The 23,694-nt window shown below is 40.2% G+C and overlaps 1 protein-coding gene across 4 annotated transcripts in view; it reads left to right on the top strand.

Annotated features, from left to right (window-relative positions):
• TPRG1 (tumor protein p63 regulated 1) overlaps positions 1-23,694 on the top strand; it is a 211,241-nt gene that overhangs the window by 109,873 nt on the left and 77,674 nt on the right. For all 4 annotated transcript variants that reach the window (XM_021692712.1, XM_021692715.1, XM_021692714.1 and 1 more), the window contains exon 3: positions 65-156. In XM_021692712.1, coding sequence (XP_021548387.1) covers positions 65-156 — 92 coding nt within the window. The remainder of the gene's footprint in view (positions 1-64; positions 157-23,694) is intronic.

The raw sequence follows: 23,694 nt of genomic DNA, 5'->3' as shown, positions 1-23,694 counted from the left end.
ACTAATCATAAGCACAAAGAGGGCTCAGTTTTCTCTAAACTAGGTATTTTCTTTTTCCACTCAGCCGGGGGCCATTGAGACTGCCATAGAAGACTTGAAAGGCCACATAGCCAAGACTTCTGGAGAGACAATTCAAGGCTTCTGGCTCTTGACAGAGTGAGTAGTTATGGCTAAGTGAAGGCCAGTGGAAATCTAGCATTTTCCTTGACACCACTGTAACAGAATAGGAGGTAGACATGTGGAAGGATTTCTTCTGGATGCCATGTAAGATCATTGATTGGCTTATCCCCCAGTTAGAGAGGAAAGTTTCGTGGTGCCCTTATGGCTGATGTATGACTAGGTTTGACTCCTAGCTAGTCGCTTCACTCAGCTATCACTCTGACTCCCGTAGGTCAGGCCCTCATCGTGGCTCTCAAGGACTATTGCACTGACCTCCTCACCCATCTCTTTGGTTCCAATCTGTCTCTTATAAGTACTCTCCTTCCAGCCACATCAGGCTACTAACCATCCCACTCAGGGGACAGTGGAAAAGAAGGTTAAAAAAATGAATGAGGTCAATGTATACAGTTTGAATTTTATCTTATGTATAATAACATGGGCCATGAAACCGGGAAATTCATGCAGTATAGAGAAGACAGGCCACTAGCCCAGAGTTAAGATAAAAACCAAGTCTAACACGTGAGTTCTTATTCCTTTAATAAGTGCTCTATTCATCCCTGAGGCTTATCTTAGCTTTAAGGGCTTTAATTACAAATGACACCATGAAGATGGTTACCTTTGTGTCTTGCCCTGGTGTCTGTGACTTTTTCTTCACTTACCAGTAAACTATTAGGAATGCCATGTTCTTTACAGTGATAAAGTAATATATTCACATAATATATCCACATAATAATATATTCACATAGTAAGAGGAAGAGGCATCTCTTTTCTCCTACAGAATCTATAATATTAAATGGAGAATGTAGTTAGAACTCCATTTTGGATACTTAGTTGGTTCAGGAAGTTTTCTGGCCCCCAAGAGTCCAGCAGAAAAACTCAGCAATTCCTATACCTTGAGTAAAGAATCATTTAATCTTTCACCCCTCGGCAGAGCATCTTTAAGATTTTTTTCGGGGGGGGGGATGCGGTGAAGATGGGCAACACTTGAATGTACAACCTTCCAGGCCAGCAAAACAACTCCCTCAGTCAGTGGAATATAGAACCAGATCACCTGTGGGTCCATCTGACTGACCACCATATTACATTATTGTTTCAAATGAGTTCTGAGAATTGAGGAACATGAGCTTGGAAAGCCAACCTGATCATTTCTAAGCATTTGTTTCTTCATGTATTGACTGGAGATAATGATATGCACCTGAGGAATTGTTACAAAGGCTAAATGAGATGGCCTGGTAAAATTCTTAGCGAAGTCCCCAGCCCATAGTGGATTTTCAACAGATGTCCGTGTCTCTCCTCTGTTCACAGGTTCTAACTATTGTTAAGGCCTTTTGCTTTTGTTTGTTTGGTTGCCTCTGCCTTTATTTCTGTCCTATCCATCTCTATCTCTTTAATCTCTGGGTTATCTCTAATGAAAAGGAAATTCTATAATTCAGTCTTTTTACTTATTCACTTTTACCAACGCACATTTCACACCCTACCTCCCATCTGCAAAGTAAAATTTGACTTGTACAAATAAAGTGTCTATCTTGATTAAGACAGGCATCTACTTGAATTCTGAGGGTCTAATCAGAAGTAGACACTTACCTATTTTGTTTCCACAGTGCATTTCATTTATAAGAAAAAATGTACAAATGCAGTCTTTCAAAATCCAGGGGTGGCATTTTGAATTCTCAAATAATAGAATCAGCAATTTCTTTAATAGTACATATTTTAGTTGTCTTATTTGTATAGAAATTTGGCTTATTTTTGCTTGAATGTTTTTGTTCAGTGATTATAAAGGCCTATAGATATCATTTTCCAAAAATAAATGAGACTTTGTGATCTGCATTGAGACTTAGCACCATAATTCTGTCTGTTTGATTTAACATCAACTAGGATGATTAATAAAACTAGCAGTTTTCAGATAAATATGAATGGTTGTGCCACAAAGACCCAAGTTTTGCACCTAGCTGTGAACCTAATGGGAAACTCCAAAGAGTTAATAAGGACTATCTGGCAACTAGTTTTTTATTTCTCTTTTGCTTTGTGGTATTCATATATATTATGGACAATAATGAGGGCTGTATCCTGTTCACGTGGAATTTTAAGCAATCATTGTCATTTGCTGTCAGACTTTCTTCCTTTTGCAGTTTGGAACCATTTCTCTTCTTTATTGTATTTTTTTTAAGATTTTATTTATTTTTAGAGAGACAGCATGATGGAGCAGAGGGGAGGGATGGAGGGGGAAGGAGAGGGAGAGGGAGAGAAAATCCAAAGCAGACTCCATGCTGAGCATGGAGACCAACATGGGGCTCAATCCCACGACTGCAAGACATGACCTGAGCTGAAAAGAAACCAAGAGTCAGATGCTTAACCAACTGAGCCACCCAGGTGCCCCTCATTTCTCCTCTGTAAATGATAGTTCCTTTGTGTTCTCTTTGGTCTTCTTCTCTGCCAAAATCCTTTTACACATCTTCCCACTCATCAAAAGCTACTTTCAGGGGCACCTGGGTGGCTCAGTCGGTTAAGCGTCTGCTTTCGGCTCCGGTCTTGATCCCAGGGTCCTGGGATTGAGCCCTGCGTCCGGCTCCTTGCTCAATGGGGAGCCTGCTTCTTCCTCTCTTTCTGCCTGGGCCTCTTTGCTTACTTGTGATTTCTCTCTCTTTCTCTGTCAAATAAATAAATAAAATCTTAAAAAAAAAAAAGCTACTTTCAAGAAAGATTTGATTCCAGTCATTTCTACCATAGTAAGAATCTGCCCTTTGCTTTGCTTTGCCTGTGAAGTCCTTAAGCTGTCTTATTGTAATGGAAAGAGCTGCCAGTTGTAACTAAGATGGTTCAGGCATCCGGGCTAAATGAATAGGCCCCCAGTCACTGTGACTGTTCAAGCAGAAGATGGGAGGAATTTGTCCAAGGAAGGGCATGCATAGAGGTTCTGAATGACCTTTCACACTTAAGTCTTGGTTTGTTTGTAGTGCACCAATGTAGGGAAGGCAAAAACAACAATAAAAACAAACAAAAACTAAAACCCCCAAAATAACAACAGCAAAGCAAAACAAAACAAAAAAACTAAACAAACCTATAAATATATAGACAGGCCCAGAAAGGTGAGAGCCTGGGGCTACTCTTGTCTCCTATACTCTTTTTTTCTAATGGGATGAGACCCAGCTATTCAGTTCTTATGAGTTACAGAGACTGTACTATAGACCAGCTTCGCCAACTGCATCAACCACACAAGACGCTTTTCAAGTGTGACGCTTTTCAAGTGTAACGCTTTTGTGTTTAAGATAGAGATGACTGGGCTTTATGCACATCAATGGTTAGCTCCTTTTATGGAAATGAGAAACCCCCAGCTGCTATCCAGCAATTTAAAGAATGTTTGCTTTCAAACAAGTATTTCAGTTTCAGAATGATAAGAGTGAAAACCCCTCTAATGTATACAGCACATGACAAGCTAACTTCATGTCCATGAACTTGCTTTATGTGCATGACAGCCTTGCTGGTTTTGTGATTGCCATTTGACAGATGAGAACTGGAGATGAGGAACGAGGAAGTGGGCAGATGAAGATCACATAACAGATAAAGCAAGGAAGGCAGACTGGGTCCCTACACTAGTTGGGTTCTGATTCTTTCCCAAAGGGTGTAAGGTGTAGATGTGGGGTGACTAACGAGCTCAGCTCAACTTTTAGTCATGGGTCGTCAGAGTCCCAGAAGTGGTTTGATACAGGAGGGTGATATGGGCACTGTAACAATGCATATGTGTTTTATTTTATGCCCCCAGTAGAGGTCTGGGACAGCCCCCCATAATCAAACGCATGAACATTTTTGCAGGAAAATATGTGATATTAAAAGTAGAATAAATGGCTGCGTGTTGGTTCAGATCTGGCTTGTACCATAGTCGCCATTTTCAGGGTTTTATTGAATTTGGAATTATGGCTGAGGGTGCACGGCATGTACATGTTTGAAATGTGAAGGATCAATGCATGGGGGGAAGGCTGGCTGAGGGATTAGGTGCTGCACAGTATCAGTGGGTCTGGTCCAGTGGCGACTGGCGCTGGGTCACACTGGTTTATGACCGGTGAATGTTACCATTTCAGCAGTGTTGAGAGTTGACTGTCAATTATGAAAACATAAAATTCCACACCAAGCAAATTCAATTTAAAGCAAAGCTAATGAACTCAAACCTCCTTACTTTCTGATGTTTTTGACTTCATTTTGCTGTTGCATTGCTCTTCATGCCTACGGTATTTGTGTCGTGGAAATGCTACACAATGGGGTGCTACCACACACCGCTTCTCAACTGTAGCTTCCGTGCCGTCACATTGGTCACTTGGGATCGACCCTGGTGGCAGCGAGTAAACCATGGAAGTCAGCAAACACGAGAGATCAGAGCTCGATGTATTGCTTTGTGGATTGTCTAAACTCTAGAAAGCAACAGAGAATATTTTTTAACAATGCAGATTAAGCTTAAAAGTGTGTCATGTCCGTGGCTGTGATACTGTAATTGCACACAAAAAAAATTAAAATATTTTTCCAGCATTTAGAAAAACTATTATCCAATTCCATACAAGTCACCTTTTTCATGCAAGAGGAGGTGAACCCTGAACAGGCAGCCAAGGAAAGCTTACAGCGAAGCAGAGGCTGCAAGGCTGCTGAGCGTCTGTGTTCTGGGCCTGAGCCTGGGGCAGAGGCATTGTTGCTCTCACACCCGCACTGCTGAGCCCCAGTCAGAGCTGGAAGTTATAAAAAGACTCTTCTTCCTGTTCCATCCCTCTTGTGCTCTCTACTGCAAAAGTGTACCATGGGGCACACTTCAAAGAAGAAATGCTTCATGGAATTCTGTTGTTCAGCATAGAGCACCTACTGAAGCATGCGTGTGGGACTGAGAGGCGAACTAATAACCCACAGAGCTGGACTTTGTGGATCTCTGTGTTTAATCATCTGTGAGGCAGGAGTTCAGGGCAACTCGTGGGCTTTGGCCTGGGGATCTGATGGGTTCACTCTGCCACCATTCCAGGTTTAGAAGGAAATGATAACTCTACTTTATTGAGAATACGCCGTATGCCAAACCTTGCAGAAAGAACTTGATGCATGCAATCTCGTTTAGTTATCCCAATAGTCTTGTCATTTGCTTTTTATAGAACTCGCTGAGTACAGTTTTGGGGAAAAATGTGTGTGAGATGTCCCTAGAGCATCCACATGGAGATGTTGAATGGATGGCTCTACATATGGATCCAGATACTATCTTCTTAAGTAGATTTTTCAAAAGAGACAGTGATCCTGACATGTTGTTTCTTATAGTCTTGTCTCCTATAGAATCTAAAGGCATTAAATAACATTAAGTCAGTAAAAGCATTTTCCAAGGGATATCACCCCAATCTAGGGGAGCTGCTTTGTGATGTCCTAAATGTATACAAGAATATTATTTAGTAAAATTAGAAAAATTAGTTTGAAGGCACTTGCGTGGAGGATATGAGGAGGATGGACAGACAGGCCAACCGGAGAACTGGAAATATGCAACCATCAACTCCAGCTAGATCCCAGTTAGCTGAAACCATTAAGAATAGAATCCTAAGAAGACTCCAGTTAGGACCCAGGCCTCCAGCCCAGCCCAGCCTGGAGATTTATATGTCTCTACAGCTTTAAAGATAGGATAGTGTTTATCTTAACTTCATCTTCTCCTCTCACTGTCCTTCTTGCCCCTTCTGGGAAAGAACTCTTTGAAGAAATTGTGTGTATGGTTTCAGAAGTGATACATTAAGGCAGAACCAAGGAGAACATCTTGACACTCTGTGAAGTCTCAAAAATTGTGTTATAATGGCAATGAAGTGGCTCTTCAGTAGAATGTACTCAAGATGTCTTTGTATATGGTGGCTAAGGAGGCAGCAAGAGATGGGATCTTTCTCTCCAATACATTAGTCCCAAGTGGTGGGGCGGATATTCTTATTCCTCTTCTTCCTAAATGAGAAGACTTGCCTCCAGTGGCTGGGGGTCAAGTAACCCTCGCTCTTCATCTTTGTGGAAAATACTGTCTGTTTCATTGCCTACCTTCCTCTAAACCTGCCAAGGTTTCCATCCTAGCACTTTGGTATAATAAATATGTGAAATCCAATTCTCTATCTACATGTAGTCAATATATGACATATATAACATATAGACAATAGAATGGAAGTGAGGTCAAGGAGGCAGCTTAGTGCCATAGAAAGAGTCCTGAATTTGGAGTCAGAAGACTTGGGTTTGAATCCTGGTTCTGCTACTCACTATCAGTGTAGCTCAGTAAACTTACGTAGGTTTTGCCATTTGTTTTTTTAATTAGGGTATTTGTTTTAATACAGTCTTTAGTCCATTAGAAATTCACTGTTCTTGACAGAAGCACAGCCACTGTTAATTTTTGGTGTATTTTTCATTCCAGCTTTTCTTCATGCATCTTTGCCAAAGATCGGTTATGATGTTAATAAATAACATTTATTGAACATTTAAATTGTACCAAGTATTCTGATAAGTGATTTCCCTGCACTTGCCATTACACTGGTATAATACACATGACTTTGATGATCTCTAAGTGGCACTTTCCTTGGGTTTTTCCTCATATTTTTCCTTGTTACCATGTAGTTTTTGTAAAGTTACTTGACCATTCATCTATTATTGGATGATTACTTTCCAAACTGTCAGTGGCTACATAAATTTGATGATTGATATTATTCTTTTAAAACTGAAGTCCTCAGTAAAGGATATTTACCAGGAGGGCAAAGTGAGGCTCCACAATTGGAAAGAGAAATGAAAATATATAAGGCATTCTCCATTTATGTTTTGATTTTTAAAAAAGGAATAGTCTATAACACTTTGTAGTTAAAAAGTGCTCTTCTTCATTTAATCCAATCTTCATAGCAGTTATCTGAGGTAGAAAACATTACCTCCAGTTTGGAGGTGAGGAAACCAAGGCTCAGAGAGTAACAGAGCTGTAAACAGAGCTGGGGTTCTGATGCATTCTGTGGCCCTGACTTTTGCTAAAATGATCCTTTTGCTGTTGTGCTCAGATTCCATGGGCGCCCCTTTTTGGGTTGTGGTCTGTCACTCTTCCAGCAGAAACAGGCTGGATAAACTCAGAGTTCTGTTTCTGGGGCTGGGTGGGGTAAATGGAAGGGTGCAGGACATCTCTGCTTAACTTAGAAAGATTTCCCAGAAGAAAGAGCTATCCTAGAAGCTTAAATAAAGAGAGACGCATCCCGAGAGAGAAAGGGATGTTGAGGAACAGACGGCTAGGAAGTATTTTCCAGGCACAGGCTGCCCCCAGGCACTAATGGATCCCCAAAGCAACACTGTGGGTGATCACTTTCATACCTGCACTCACATTTGATCCTCAAACAGACTGATGGGAGGAGGCCAAGAGGAACTATTGGGTTTATTTTATGGATGAAGAAATCCAGAGATTAAATGACCTGCCTAAGGGCAACCACTTATTAAGGTCATGGGAGGGTTTGACTTCACAGTACCCCTCGCTCAGCCTCGTCGTTGTCTTCTCGTCATGCGGCTCGTGCCGCTTTTTGTGAATTTTCATCTCCCCAGACAGTAATCACCACAGTTTAAATTACCTGAATGCTCTTTGCGCCTGCGTCAGGTTTCTTTGTTGATTGTCTATTGTTTGCAGGGAGGAGGGCAGAGACTCATTGAGCAGGTTCAGGGACCTTTTCCTCTTTTCCTCTCCCGATCTTACCCTGCCCATGCTGTTCATTTGACCCTATTTAGTGTTTTCCCAGAATCAACTAAAAAGTCAAATACCTGTAGGGGTGGGTCGGTGCCACGGATGGGCTAAGGCCAATCATACTTTCTCTTGTTCCAGTCTAACTGTAAGGAGTGTTGAACTATGTTTTTAATGAAAAATACTGCTACTGATAATTTTTAAAAAGTAGAAAGATCCCAAAGAACCCTGAAAACCAGGGTTTCTAATCTTTTTAGTCATGAGTAATAAATGTACTATACAAATTGAGTTAACATTCTGAAATGTGTCTCCTCCCCAAACCCATCCACTTTTGCATGCATTCTATTCTAGACCTTGCTGCTCAAAGAGTGATCTTAGAATGAGTAGCATCAGCATCACCTAGGGATTTATTAGCAGGGCTCATCCTCAGGGCCCACCCCAGACATAGTGAACTTGAATCTATTTTCACAGGATCCCCAGTTGATTCCTATGTACATTAAAATTTAAGAAGCCCTTGTTCAGGTCACTCTCATGCTTATCATCCGAGGACTTTAGTGGCTCCCCACTGCCTATGGACTCTTCTGCTGCATCTTTAAAACCCTGCATGTTATGGAATGAATTTTGCTCTCTAGCCTTATTTACTATGATTTGCTTATTACTAGCCTTATTTATCCTTTAAAAATTCTCGAAGTGAACTGCCTACTGGTTTCCCAAAGTTCCTGACACAATGCTTTGACATCGTCATCATGATTGTACTCACTCACTTTACTTATTTTGTATGTTGTTCTCTCTCTTCTATTTGTTCAGAACTTTCTGGTCCTTCAGAGGTGTTATGTCTATAAAGCCTGTCCATATTAATTCACTCAGACTACCCCCTTTCTTCTTTCTGGTCATGTTATACTCCATAGCATAGCTTACTGTGCACACTGTGAGGAAAGCATTCCTTGAGGCAGAACCTGATTCTGATTCATGTTTGTCCAAGCCCATCTCTGCCCACCTCCCAGTGGTGTCTGCCACGTAGGGGCTCAGAACCCATCAGGAACTTGACTTGAATTTAATTCTGATAGAGTCATCCACTGTTTGAAGCCCTTCACTGACGCTAGTAGGGTCCATCCATCGAGTCCTGCCTCCATTTCCCTGGGCCTCCAAGAGACCCCTTGCATCCTTGGGTGAAAGCACTCAAGCTGGAAAGTGCCTCAAATCCATTAAGATGTTAATGACCTGTGGCAGGACTCTGGCAGCAACAAGAGCACCTCTGTTGCCAGAAACCCATTTGTACTGGGTGGGTGTTTTTGACAACCACTTAATTAAACACATTGCTTTTCTCTATAAATTCCCCCATGGCAGCAGACGCATCCAGATAGCTAATGGTCCCCGAGTGATCTGAATTATAGGACAGCGAGGGCATTTAGTTACTGCAGTCACAGATGTATTTGGAAATGTTTGTTTTCCCAAGACTGCTACCAATTAGGGAGGAGTCAGAAAGAGCCGAGGTGAAAAAAGTCTGATGCAGCTAAACGCCCAGTTCCATCACTTACTAGCCATGTGACTTTGATTATACAAATCTCTTATATCCTCCAGGCCTCAGTTTTATTATTTATAAGATGGGGTTGGAAAATGGGTTCTTAATTTAAGGATTAAATTACTTAATATATGTAGAATCCTCACAATTTTTGCACATGATATGTACCACATGAGAGTTGGCTTTTATTTTTATTATTATTATTGTTATTGTTATGATTTATATTCACTCATTCATACATTCATTTGTATATTCACCAAGCTCCTCCCATAAACCAGACTCCACTCTAAGTGACGAAAATACCGAAGCAACAAGACAAGATTTTTGTGTTCAGGGAGGTCTCTGTCTGGAGGAAAGGAGGATATATAAATGAAGTAAAAACAGAGTATGATATATGCTGATATAGAGTCCTGCAGATGATTTTCAGGAACATAGAACTTTGTGTTTGTATTGTTAACTTAGGTAAAGGGGATATCCAGGATTAAAGAAGAAAGAGAAATTTCCAAAAATATGTGATGAGGAAGAACATCCCAGGAAGAGGGAAGGGAATCTTATATGTAGAGTAATAGACATAGGGTCAGGAACCACAAACAGTTCAGTGTGTCTGGATTATAGTGATCAAGATGAGGAGAGCTAGAAACAAGCTAGAAAGGCAGAAAGGAAACAGAAACTCAGGAATTTTGAATTCCAGGTTAAAGAATTTGGATCGTATTTTTTCTGGCAGTCACAAATCGGAGATCCATAGGTCATTCAAATACTTTTAAATCGGTTATATATTTCCAGTTGCCAACATCATGTCACTCCCCATTACCTTATACTGGCCCCTCTTTATTCCCTTGATGCAGTGATGTGTGGTGGTCTCTCCCAGTCATGAGAGCCATCTGTATGCATCTCTTCTGACTGACATGATCAGTGACCTTACCTCGGTATCTTTTTTTTTTTTTTAAAGATTTTATTTATTTATTTGACAGAGAGAGAGATAGCGAGAGAGGGAACACAAGCAGGGGGAGTGGGAGAGGGAGAAGCAGGCTTCCCTCTGAGCAGGGAGCCCGATGCGGGGCTCGATCCCAGGACCCCGGGATCATGACCTGAGCCGAAGGCAGACGCTTAACGACTGAGCCAACCAGGTGCCCCTTTACCTCGGTATCTTGAAATCAGTTGTGGTAGGATAATTTATACCAAAGAAATGAAATGAGAACATCATCATTATCTTTATTATTATTTTAGAAAGAGTTTACCATTTACAGCACAACACTGTCATTATGTTTCCTTTGTGACCACTATAGGCATTTCTTTCTTGAGTTACTGAAAGATATCAAACAGGAGGTTGACATCTTTGGAAAGGTAATAGGTTCTAGAAATATTTTACCAATAATCTAAACTTAATCTTGATTATTTTGACGCCTGCCAATGTGTGTTTCAGTAAAGAAGACAAGTAAGACCTCAATCTTAATATTGAGGCTATCAACGCATTTGGGCCTCTACAGCTGTTACACAAACAACTGTTAAAGAGTCTTATGAATAAACATGCTGCCTGATTCACAAACAGTAAATTGTGTTTACTCTATGAGGTACCTAGGTAGTCCTCAAATGCCCTGTTTTAGGGAAGGTAGGGTGGGTCTAAGAAGAGTAATCCGTGTGAAGAAGAGGGAGCTTCTGTTTCCACTGGTCTCTTTAGTAGAAACTACAGAGTTTAAGAAATGAAATGCTGTGCTATGTGAATTAATAAAAATGTAGACATCTGAGCAAAGAAAATTACCCAGGACAAAGAAAGAATTGTATAATGATAAAAGGGTCAATCCACCAAGAAGACAGAACAATCCTAAATGTGTATGCACCAAACAAGAGAGCTGCAAAATATGTGAAATAAAAACTGATAGAATGGGAAGGAGAAATAGACAAATCCATGATTTTAGTTAGAGACTTCAACACCATTCTTTTAATAATCAATATGACAAATAGGCAGAAAGTCAGCAAGGATTTAGAAGAACTCAACATACCGAGAGAACCCAATCAACATTTATAGAACACTCCGCCCAGAAAAAGCAGAATGAATGTTCTTTTTAAGCACCCAGAGAACATATACCAAGATCCAACATATCCTGAGCCACAAAACATACCTCACCAAATTTAAAATAATTGAAATCATTCAGAATGTGTTCTTTCACTACAATGGACTCAAACAAGAAATTAATGATCAGAAGAGAACAGGAAAATCTCCAAACACTTAGAAACAACACAACGTATTTCTAAATAATCCAGGAGTCAAAGAGGAAGTTTCAGAGGAAATCAAAAGTACATTGAGCTGAATTGAAATAAAAATACAACATGTCAAAATGTGTGAGATTCAGCTAAAACAGTTCTGAGAGAGAAATTTATAGCACTAATAGAAGAATGCTAACGGCAATTGAGGAAAAGTCTCAAACCAATAACCCAAACTCCTGCTTCAAGAAACTAGAAAACAATGACAATAAGAAAACAAATTTAATGGCAACAGAAGGAAGAAAATAACAAGGATAAGAGTAGAAGTCAAGGGGAGCCTGGATGGCTCAGTCGTTAAGCGTCTGCCTTCAGCTCAGATCATGATCCCAAGGTCCTGGGATCGAGCCCTGCATCAGGCTCCCTGCTCAGCCAGGAGCCTGCTTCTCCCTCTCCCACTCCCCTTGCTTGTGTTCCCTCTCTAGCTGTCTCTGTCAAAAAGATAAATAAAATCTTTTTTTTAAAAAAAGAGTAGAAGTCAATAAAAAAAAAATGGAGAAAATTAACGAAGCCAAAGTTGGTTCTCTGAAAGGTCCACTAAAGTTGAGAAACTTTTAGCAAGGCTGACAAAGAAAAAAAGAGAGAAGATATGGATTACCAATATCAGAAATGAAATGGGATATCCCTACAGACCCTGCAAACAATAAAATAATAAGTGCAAAAAATAGTAAGTGATTATAGCTAAAAACTTTACACACATAAATTTGCCAATTTAGATGAAATGGATCAATTCCTCAAAACACTCAAATGACCACAACTCACTCAGTATAAAGTAGATAATTTCAACAGCCCTATAACAATTAGGAAATTGAATTTGTAATTAAAGCCTCCCCAAAAAAGAAATCTCCAGGCCCAGATGGTTTCACTGGAGAATTCTATGAAACATTTAGAGATGAATGAGCACCAATTTACATAATCTTTTTTGGAAAATAGAAGAGGAAGAAACAATTCCCACCTCATTCTATGAAGCCAGTATTAACCTGATACTAAATCCAGACAAAGACAGGAAAAAATAAAACTACGAACCAATATCTGTCATGAATATAAATGCAAAAATTCTTATTGAAATGTTAGCAAATAGAAATTAAGCAACATATAAAAATAATTATATATCATGACCAAGTGGGGTTTATTCGAGGAATATAAGACTGGTTCAGTATTGGAAAATCAGTGTAATCCACCAAATTAACTGGCTAAAGAAGAAAACTTAATGGTCAGATCAATTGATGCTGAGAAAACATTTGGCAAAATTTAACACACACATTTATGGTAAAAGCTCTCAAAAAAATAATAGAGGGGAACTTTTTCAATTTGCTAAAGAACATTTACATAATACCTGTAATTAACAGCATGCTAGTGGGAAAAGACTAGTGTTTTCTCCTTAAGATTGGGAAGAAGGCAAAGGAGGCAACTCTCACTACCACTATTCAACATAGTACTGGAAGCTCTAGCCAGCACAATAAGGCAAGAAGAGGAAATAAAAGCCACACAGATAAAAAAAAAAAGGAAGAAATAAAAACTGTCTGTAATTGTAGATGGCATGACAATCTTTGTAGAAAAACCCAAGAAATCTACCACAAAATTCCCAGAACTAATAAATTACTTTAATGAAGTTGCAGGGTACAGGATCATATGAAATCAGCTATATTTCTATAGGCTAGCATTAAAGAAGTGAAGACAAATTAAAAGTAAAATGACACTTTTAATCACTCAAAGAATGAAATACTTAAGTGTAAATCTAATAAAATATGTATAGGACTTGGCATGCTGATGAAAGAAATCAAAGAAAATCTAAATAAGTGAGAGACATACCATATTCATAGATTGGAAGATGGAGTATAGTCAAGATACCAATTCTCCAACATCTGACCTGTAGGTTTAACATGATTCCTTTTCAAAATCTCAGCAAGATTTTTTGCAGCTGAAAACAATATTATTCTAAAATTTTTATGGAGACAAAGGAATCAGAATAGCTGGCACAGTTCTGAAAATGAAGAATAAAGTGCATCTCACTGACAGCTCCTATTTTTTGCTCTGTGACTTCAGCCCCTGGCCATGGCTGATTGGACAAAGAGGAGCTAATCCATTAGCTGGCCCATGACCCAAAAAGACAGCTCAAAGAAATGCCTTGGACTAAAAGAATTCCTGATCTTGAGCATTTGGGCTGGGAGAAACAGCTAGAATGGCTATGAAAGTGGATCTGGAAGTTCAGGTACAGTCAAAATGAAGGAAACAAAGGTCATAGGCAAGGTGAAATTAAAGAGGAACAAACACTGGTAGTAAGCAGAGGGAGCACGGTAGTCAAGAAGGAACATGCGATGTGCGGAGAGACCCAGAAATCATGATATTGACAGCCCCTGAGGGAATAGCTTCTGTTCCTTGCGGCTTTCCAGCTTTCATAAAACCCAACTGTGCAATGGTTCCTGCTCTTGGATTTCTGTGGGATGCCTCAGAGTATTTATATATCTCCTCCTTCTGGGCTTGCCCGATCTGGGCTGTGTCTCCTGTGTCCAAAGAGCTGAACTAACATAGTACAGTCAATAGACATCTCTCCCATTTAAAAAGAATAATACAATGGAGGTGGCAAGAAGTGAGCATTTGTTGTATCTTGTCTCACTGTTCTTTCTTCTCTGCCGCCTTCTCAAAATTAGGCCTTGTTCTTCTGCCAGCTTTTTTGGCTTCTGATCAAGTGAATACCCCAAAGTCAATTCAGGGGAGGAGAGAGCTCCTCAGGGGGTGGGCCTCCTATTAGGCCCTGGTGTGCTGTGGGGGACTTGAGCTATTCAACAGCTATTCAGTCCTTTTGTGGAGAAGAAAGAAGGATGGGGTGTGCCCAGAGCCTTTTCTTCTGTGTAGCTTTTAAAATATCCTCTTACTGATGGTTCTGTGACAGGAAGAGCAAAGTTGCCTGGTTGTGTGGGAAAAATAAATGGGAGAAGCAGCTGGTTGGGATGTATATTGCCTGGGCTGGGGGTCCCAAAAGCTGGATTCTAGTCTTGACTCTGTCACTTAGTGCTAGATGCATGTCACTTTATTGGGGCTTGGTTTCTCCATCTATAAAGCAGAGGGTAACAACCATTTAATATTAAAAACATTCATCAATCACAAAGAAACTGTGGTTGTTCCAGTATGGGATGTGGCTTCTGCTTACATCTCCCTCCACTACCTTACTTGTTCCCTTTGCCTTGGTCATGCCGGCTTCCTTGCTGTTTTATGAAATGTGATGTATCCTGTCTCCGGGCCTTTGCACTAACTCTTCACTTTACCTAGAGACTAATTCCACAGATATTCTCATCTCCCTTTTACCTGGTCTCTATGTTTATGTGTCCATTTCCTTTTGTCTTTGTGCCTTCCTAGAATGTAAGCAGGAGAGGAACAGGGGCTTGTTTGGCTCACCACTATACCAGTAGAGTGTGGAGCATAATAATGGACCAATAAATATTTGTTGGATCATTAAGGGGGATTATTTTTGGACTGGATACCTAGTATTGTTTCTCTAAAGAGATACCTTCGTTGGGGCACCTGGGTGGCTCAGTCGGTTCAATGACATCCAACTCTTGATTTTGGCTCAGGTCATGACCTCAGAGTCGTGAGATCGGGTTCTGCATTGGGCTCCACACTCGATATGATCTGCTTGAGATTCTCTCCTCTCCCTCTGCCCCTCATCCCTGCTTGTGCACTTTCTCTCTCTCAAATAAATAAAGAGAGAGAATCTTTTTTTAAAAATATTTTGTTTATTTGAGAGAGAGAATGAGATAGAGAGAGAGCATGAGAGGGGGGAGGGTCAGAGGGAGAAGCAGGCTCCCCGCTGAGCAGGGAGCCCAATGTGGGGCTTGATCCCAGGACCCTGAGATCATGACCTGAGCCGAAGGCAGTCGCTTAACCAACTGAGCCACCCAGGCGCCCAGAGAGAGAGAATCTTAAGCAGTCTCCACACCCAGCACAGAGCCCTACTTGTGGCTCCATCTTATGACCCTGAGATCATGACCCGAGCTGAAATGAAGAGTCTGATGTTAACCAACTAAGCTACCCAGGCACCCCTGTTGCAAAAGTGTTTAAAGGGAATTTAAAAGAATTCTTCTTCATTGTTTTCTTCTCCTCCTCCTCTTCCTTCTTCATCATCACCATCACCATTATATTAATAGCCAATGAAAATTGAGTACTTTATATGTGCTTTGTATTTTACTAAATGCTCTATAGTACTATTTTAAAAATTCACAACAACCCTATGAGGTATGTGTATATTATTATTATTTTCATTTTAGAGATTTGGAAAAAAGGATTTTAGAAAAGATAAGTAACTTCTGCAAGATCTCACAGCTAGTAAGGGGCAGAACTGCATCTCTAACTCTTGGCTGTGTGATAGGAAGCCCACCACTGCTCAGGAAACTAGCACTTGAAATGTACCATGAAATGAAGACCCATTTGTGATTAAAATGAGTCTTAAGCTCACAGGAGTATTGACAAAACTACTGGCCAAGTGCAGTTTGTTTTTGGGACAGGGACATAAAAAAAGAAATTAACATTCACAAAGCAATTTCTCTGTGCCAGGGCTAGGTTGGGACTATGACATAATATAATGATTCCTTCTGGTTAGTTATTTTGGCTGGGAGACTAAGAAGCAGAAGAGGTTCACTCCTGGAGTTTAAAGAACTTTTGATAAAGTGAGGGTGGTCGTGATTAGTTATTTGCATTGGGAAAGTACTCCTTAGAAATACTCTGTAGCTTTCCACTCTGAAAAGTTGGGTAAGTCCACAAATCTTCCAGTGCCACCTACAAATTCTTTGGGTTTAAGCTCAAAATGGTTCCACCTCAGTGCCTGAGAGATCAGCTCCTGAAAATGTTTTGGTCTTTTAAAACCTTCTGCATCTGGATAGCTTTTAAAAGGAGAGATGCCCAGGATTCCATCTCAGCGATCCTGAGTCAGAATCTTCGTGGGTGCTACCCTCCCTTTTTATGGTAATTCTGTTTTCATGATTTTCATTTACATACTGTGCAAACACGTGTCTTCCAACAAATCATTCTGTGCATGTCGCTCTGTGTGTTTGCACATGCTGTTCCCTCCATCTAAAATTAATTAATCTGCCTTCTGCATCAAGCTATTTAAAAAGCTTCTTCAAGCACACTTTATCCAGAGCCTTACCTCATTTCCTTGGTGGTTTTAAATACCTTCCAGTAGAGCAGAGTGGTTAATAAAAAGCATGGTTTCTAGAGGCAGACACCCTCTAGAATTGTAGTTCCAGAATTGGGCAAGTTATTTCACCTTTTTATGTTTTAGTTCCTCATCTATAAAATGGGGAGAATGACACATCCTCACAGGATAATGTGAGCATAAATGAAGTAATTTATATGAAGAACTTAGACCAAAACCTTATTCAAAGTAAGCATTAAATCAATGTTAGACATTAACTGGGATTTCCATAGCACTGTATACAAATTTCCATGTTATTATTTATCACTCTATACCACAGTACCTGATTTATGTTCTCCCACATTAGATTATAAGCTTTTAAGGACAGGGATAATTATAGAGGACTTTATAGTCTGAGGACCTACATAATGTCTTTAATAAAGCACAACTGATCCTTGAACAATGAAGGGGTTATGGGTGCTGAGCCCCCACCCCTGTAATAAAAAATCCATCTATAACTTTTGACTCCCCACACTTTACTAAGAGCCCACTGTTGACTAGAAAGCTTACCAATAACAAAGTCAATGAACACCTATTTTGAATGTTATATGTATTATATACTGTATTCTTACAATAAAGTAAGCTAGAGAAAAGAAAATGTTATTAAGAAAATCAAAATACTGGGGCGCCTGGGTAGCTTAGCCATTAAGCATCTGTCTTCAACACAGGTCATGATCCCAGGGTCCTGGGATCGAGTTCCATGTCGGGCTCCCTGCTCCACGGGAAGCCTGCTTCTCCCTTCCCCAGTCCCCCTGCTTGTGTTCCCTCTCTCGCTGTTTCTCTCTGTCAAATAAATAAATAGAATCTTTAAAAAAAATCAAAACACATTTACTGTACTGTACTATATTTACCAAAAAAAATCTGCATATAAGTGGACACACAGTTCAAACCTATGTTGTTCAAGCATCAAGTGTATAGACACTCAGCAATATTAATTGATTACATGAAGAGATTTCATTTCCTTCCTAATGAATGGTGGTTTGGTAAAGAGGAGAGAATAAGGGTTTAAAGAGAAACATACCTTGGATGAATCCTGGCTGTGTTACTTGGAGCAAGTTAGCTTCTTGTGTTAGTCAACTTAGGCTGCTGTAACAAAATGCCCATAGACTTGGTGGCTTAAACAACAGACATTTATTTCTCACAGTCCTGGAGACTGAGAAGTCTTCGATCAAGATGCCCACAGATTTGGTTCTCAGTGAGGGCTCTCTTCCTGGCTTGCCTTCTCATTCACATCCTGGAGGGAGGAAGTTCTGTCTCTTCCTCTTCTTTTTTTTTTTTAAAAGATTTTATTTATTTATTCCTCTTCTTATAAGGACAGTAATCTCATCATGGGAGCTCCATCTCCATGACTTCATTTGCACCTAATCACCTCCCAATGGCCCCACCACTTACTACCATCATTTTGGAAGTTAGGGCTTCCACATTGGAATTTTGAGGGGAAATAAATATTCAGTCTGTTGTACCTTCCTGAGTCTCCGCTTCCTCACCTGTACTCATCCAGACTGTTTGATGAAGATTAAAACAGGGAGTATTTGTATAATATCTGGCAAAGTACCTGATCCAGAGAAGACCCCCAGTAAGTGAAGGCTTTTGATTATAACCTAAGATAAATGCATGGCAGAATTATTCATATGCATGCAGATCTCAGAATTGTCATATATGTATGTATATATATATATATGGATATACATACATATACACATACACACATATAAATTATATATATATGTATAGTTTCCTAAGTAAAGCTCATTGTTTATAGTTTTATTATATTTTTTAGAACTCAAAAACTCCATTGTTTTCTGAGGGGAAAAAATGGCCATTGTTTTCACTTATTCAGGAAAAAATAGTCTTTGTGGATACATGAATGGATGTTTCTAGGTCCATCCTGTCTATGTTTTATGGGGACACTTTGTCTATCCTACAAGGGTATACATTAAGGAAGTGTTAAAAAAAAAAAAAAAACTTAATACTCCTGAAAACTTTTTCCATGTGTTCTTTCCAAAGAATCATTCCTGTTTTTCAACTTGTGCTTTTTCAACACAGAGATCTTATACCTAACAGCAGGAAATGAAGTGTTGATCAAAGGACATTCTTCAAGGGCATCAGATAGATAGATGCCTGGGGTTCCTTTTCCTCAGCCCTGTGAACAGTGGACTGGGAATCTAGAGACCTGAGCCTGTGGACTTGTGTTAAAATTATAAAATCTCATCACACCTTTGGGTGCCATATTAGCTCTTCTCTACATGATTTCATCTCACATCTTAGAGAATTGTGTATTCCTTAAGAGCAGAATACTCTTCTCACTATTCCCAGTAGCCACCACAGAACTTGGAATATGCCTGGCTCTGTGGGGTAGTAGGGAGAAAACCAAACCACAGGAAGTCAGGTCAGGGGATCTGAGAACAAAGAAGGTTTGTGGGCATCGGGTTTTTATTAGAATACTGTGTTTACTTGGAGGGTCCCCTATTTTAAACAAATTGGAGAGGCCCCAGGAAAGAATAACCAAATGATTGAAAGAATTTAATGTGGATTATTTAGCTAAAGGTTTTTTAAGACTTCACTTAACTCAGGGGGAGGGAAATTGCTTTGCTTCAATGCCATGCATTTTTCATCTGTTTATGTTTCAAGAGCAAACCCAAATTGGATTCTCTTCAGGGCCTGGAACCCAGTGGGTGCTCAGGGAGTATGTGTGGAATGAATGATTCAGTGTTTTCCTCCTGGGTTGCCGATTTCTGGCTAGCCAAGAAACTGTCTTCCTCTTTTAAGGTCTGGGCTATGCTAAGAGGCTGGAGGGGCACACGAAGGAAGATGGATTTGTTAACCAGGTATAGTCACTCTATTCAGTATTAGGGAAGCTGTTTCTACTGGATGGGGGGGGTGGGTGTGTGTGTGTGCGTGGGCATGCACGTGTGCATGTATATAAGTATGGTGGAATAATGTTAGAAAAAAACATTTTTGGAGGAAAATAATTTCAAAACCACAAATTAATGTGACACAGCCTTAAAAGAGCAACTGAAAGTATTGTTAGGGGTAGGGCTGTGGCCACTGGGAAAGCGTCTGGATGGTTTGAGTGACTGGATGGGAGCCCTGGAAACTTGCTCTGACCAGTGGCCAGTCATTGCTGGTTCGCTGTTGCCCTCTGCTGGCAAAACTGTTGTCATCCCAGGAAACCACAAATCTCACAGAATTCCTAGATTCCCTTTTATACTGGGGTGTCTGGGCCCTTCATCAAATAGGGAAATGACGCTAGTGCTGAGGAACAGCGGTGGCAACAGGGGATGCGACAAATCCTCTGTCAGGAGACACCGGGTCTCACAACTAAGAGGATGAATCTTATGGTTTTAGTTTTTCATGCTCTGCTCACTTGCTAAGACCTTGATCTCTCTCGGCTCTATGTTGGGCATAGTGAGGGGACACAGACAGGACTAAAACACCTCTCTACACTAGGGTGTCTCTCATCAAATGTGGGGCAACAAGAGGATATTCTGGAGATAGACATCACTGTAATATAGAGCAGATTGTGACTTGAGCCACAGCTGAGGCTCTGATAAAAAGCTTGTGTGTATTTAATGCAAAGAAAGACGACATCTACTTTGTGGGGGGTGGGCTGGAGACTGGTGAGGGTGAGTCTCCATGAAATAGATGGCATTTAAACTGGGGACTTGAAGGATAGGTGAGATTATTATTATTTTTTAAAGTATCTCTTTATCATAAAAGTAGAATATGTTCATTGCCAAAAGAAATTAAACACTGGCTAATAAAAGCATGAAAAGAAATGGAAGTCATTTGAAATCCCAGCACTCAGAAATAATCACTGTTACCATTTTGATCTATGGATTTGTTGTTACAAAGTTGGAAGTATACTGAAAGTGACATTTTGCATCCTCTCTTTCTGACTTTTAAGGCATGAACATTTTCCCAATGTTACTGATTAGTTTTTGAAACTGTGCTATTTTATGGGGGAGTATTTCAATGTGTAAACGTGAGGATAGGATTCCCAAACAGCATGAGCCAAGGCATATGGCTTGCACAGCACAAGGATTGTTCATTCTTTACTAATTCATTTCAGAAATACTTTTTGGACACATGCAACCTTGGAGACACGATGTGAAGAACTGACTGTCTTTGTGGCATTTATAGTATAGGAAAGGAGGCAGACACTAATTAGGTCATCATAGAAATAACTGTAAAATTGCATCTGGGATAAATACTATGAAGGAGAAATGTGTGGTGTTATGTAAGTGTACATTAGGAAGAACAGAAGTAGTCACAGAGGTCTGGGAAAGCTTGCCTGAGTAAGGAGTAATTGAGCTCAGCACTATAGCAGTTAGGTAAAGAAGCTCAGGAGGAAGCAGCATATGAAAAGTTGCTTTAGTAGGAGTGGGCATGTTAAATGCAAGAAACTGAAAGATCAAGAAGAATGAGTGCAGAGTCTTGGCCTGGGATGAGGTTGAAGAAGTAGGTAGGGCTTGACTGTGGACAGCATCTTAGACCAGGTGAAGAACTTTTGTCATTTCTTAGAAGAGCTCTGGGGAACTGTTGAAATGTTTGAAGCCAAAGTGGAGAGGTGGGGGCCAGATTTGTTTTTTTCAAAAGGTCCCCCTCGTTGCAGTATGGTGGAGAGGTTAGGAGGAAACAAGAGTAGATGTAGGTAAAATGGGTCTTGGTGACTAGTAGTCCAAACCTAGTGAGAGGGTGATTGAAATAGTCTAAGCAGGAGATGAGGGAAGACTGGATCGGGGTGGTGAAGGTCAAGATGGAGATAAGTGGGTGGTGTTGAGAAATATTTTTGGAGTCAAATATTTAGGACCTGGCAGGTGAGGTGAGGAAAAGGGAGAGTTCAGAATGACTCCCTCCTAAGTCTCTGGCTTGCATAACTGGAAGGAGGGTTCTTTTCCAAGATTGGGAACACTGGAGGAGGAACAAGGTTTGAAAGGGACAGTGATAGGTGTTTTCTCAGGGGAAAGGTTTCCCAGAGAGCACAGTCCCAGGAGTGGTATATATCATCACATCAGCTCCTTCCAGAAGTGGGTTTTATCACATTCTCATACCAACTGAAGGACGCTCTATTTGGAGGTGGATGGTATTGGGAAAAAAGCCAATACCATGGCTGGGTTTTGTGTCTCTCTCCCTTGTCTTTAGAATGAGGGTAATAACATCCAGTCCAAAGGGTTGTTGTGAGGATTAATAGGACCATCAAAATCCAAGGACTTTGTAAATCTCCACAATATGTTACTGTTACTCCTATCCCTATATTTGTTGTAGATATTGTTGCCAACCCAACTTCAATTATGTTAATATTGGGAATATGAAATTCAATGTTTTTTCCATGAGTTATTTGGGGAAAAAGGTGTGATTGAAGTCTAAATAAATACATATACCACCCAGGAGCTAGAGATGTGGCCCCAAACTATTTATAAATCTGTGTGTTTACTTGAATTCAGACTTTCCCGACATGTAAATTATGCAGAATCTGTGTCACAGCAGAGCACTCTGTGTTCCTAAAAAGAATTCTCTTTTTTTCCCAAATCCTTTACCTTTTAAAATAAATCTCATTATGGAGTGCTGACATTTTCAGTAAAACCATTCAACCAAAAGCTGTGGTTTTTTTTAGACTAAAACCAAGTCTGGTTTATTAGGCAGCAGCTTTTTAACTTGCTGCTAAGTAGATGCAAGCTATTTAGAGAAATTTATGTAGATATCTGATAAGACATTTCAGAGTCCCCGGTGTCTTTCTGACTAAGACTGAGAGTGTTAAACAGATTATCTAGAATTCCTTCTTTTTCTCTGTGCATCAGGAGTTGAGTATGGCAGTGTTATTGGAGTGGATGGACACAGTCAAACCAGGATTTAAACCAGATCTCTCAGACTCTACACCATATTCTACTATCTACTATCATATTATAGTTGACTGACTTCAGATGTGACTTTCTTCAAAGGGTTGTGGGGGATGTAGAACTAATACTTATATCACCTCAGGGCCGCCATACCATAGGGCCTCTATCAGTGATCCCAGCCTTCTTGTTTTTCCCTTTTCCGCTTTTCTCTCTTTTCTTCTCTTTTATCTTTTTTCTCTCTTTCACACGTCTACTGTTCCTTGCACTGCTTTAACTACTGACTTGTCTTCCCTGTCTGTGTTTAGGTTATGCTATACTAGGGGATGGCATATATCTGGGTTACCCAAAATTCCTTTGTGACTGAGGTCCCTGCCACTGATAATGATAGCTGATTTATAGAGCACTGATTGAGAATCATTTCCCCTAATCCTCTCCCCAAACTTAGATGAGTGCTAGTATTGTCTCCATTTCACAGATAAGGAATATGAGCCAAAGACAGGTCAAATATCCGATCTTACAGAGTTAGTAAATTATAGAGCTGGAAGATTTCACCCCCACCCTCATCTAGCCCAACAACCTTCAAAATTTTTGATTAGCACTCATTTATTCACTCAACAGACACTTACTTAGCGTAGGCTATTTGACAGGAACCAGATAGAGTGAGTAGCCCAACGGACACAGTCTCTGCCTTCATGGAACACACACACACACGTGCAAACACACACACACACACATACAAGATACTGAGCTCATACTGACTGGCATTGTCCTCCCCTCTGTACTATGGTGTCCATTCTGATCAGTCAGTGTCCACATGGTACTTACTTCTAAATGTTTTACATATCATTCCTTCTTAACAAAAAGCAATGGGTTTGGATGCTTTGAGAGAGCATGATAGAGAGCCAAGTTTATACAGAAACTGAAGAAATACTCTTTGCATGAGGCATTTGACTATGATTTGGACAGTTAAGGTTCTTAGCCTGCTGTGAGATAATGCTATAGTCCATAGGTAACGGATTTGCTCCTAAGATCAAAGAGATGCTAT

This window comes from Neomonachus schauinslandi, chromosome 1, assembly GCF_002201575.2.
Source record: "Neomonachus schauinslandi chromosome 1, ASM220157v2, whole genome shotgun sequence".
NCBI lineage: Eukaryota > Metazoa > Chordata > Mammalia > Carnivora > Phocidae > Neomonachus > Neomonachus schauinslandi.
Note: the sequence above shows the minus strand (reverse complement) of the source record. Positions and strands in the feature narration are given on the sequence as shown.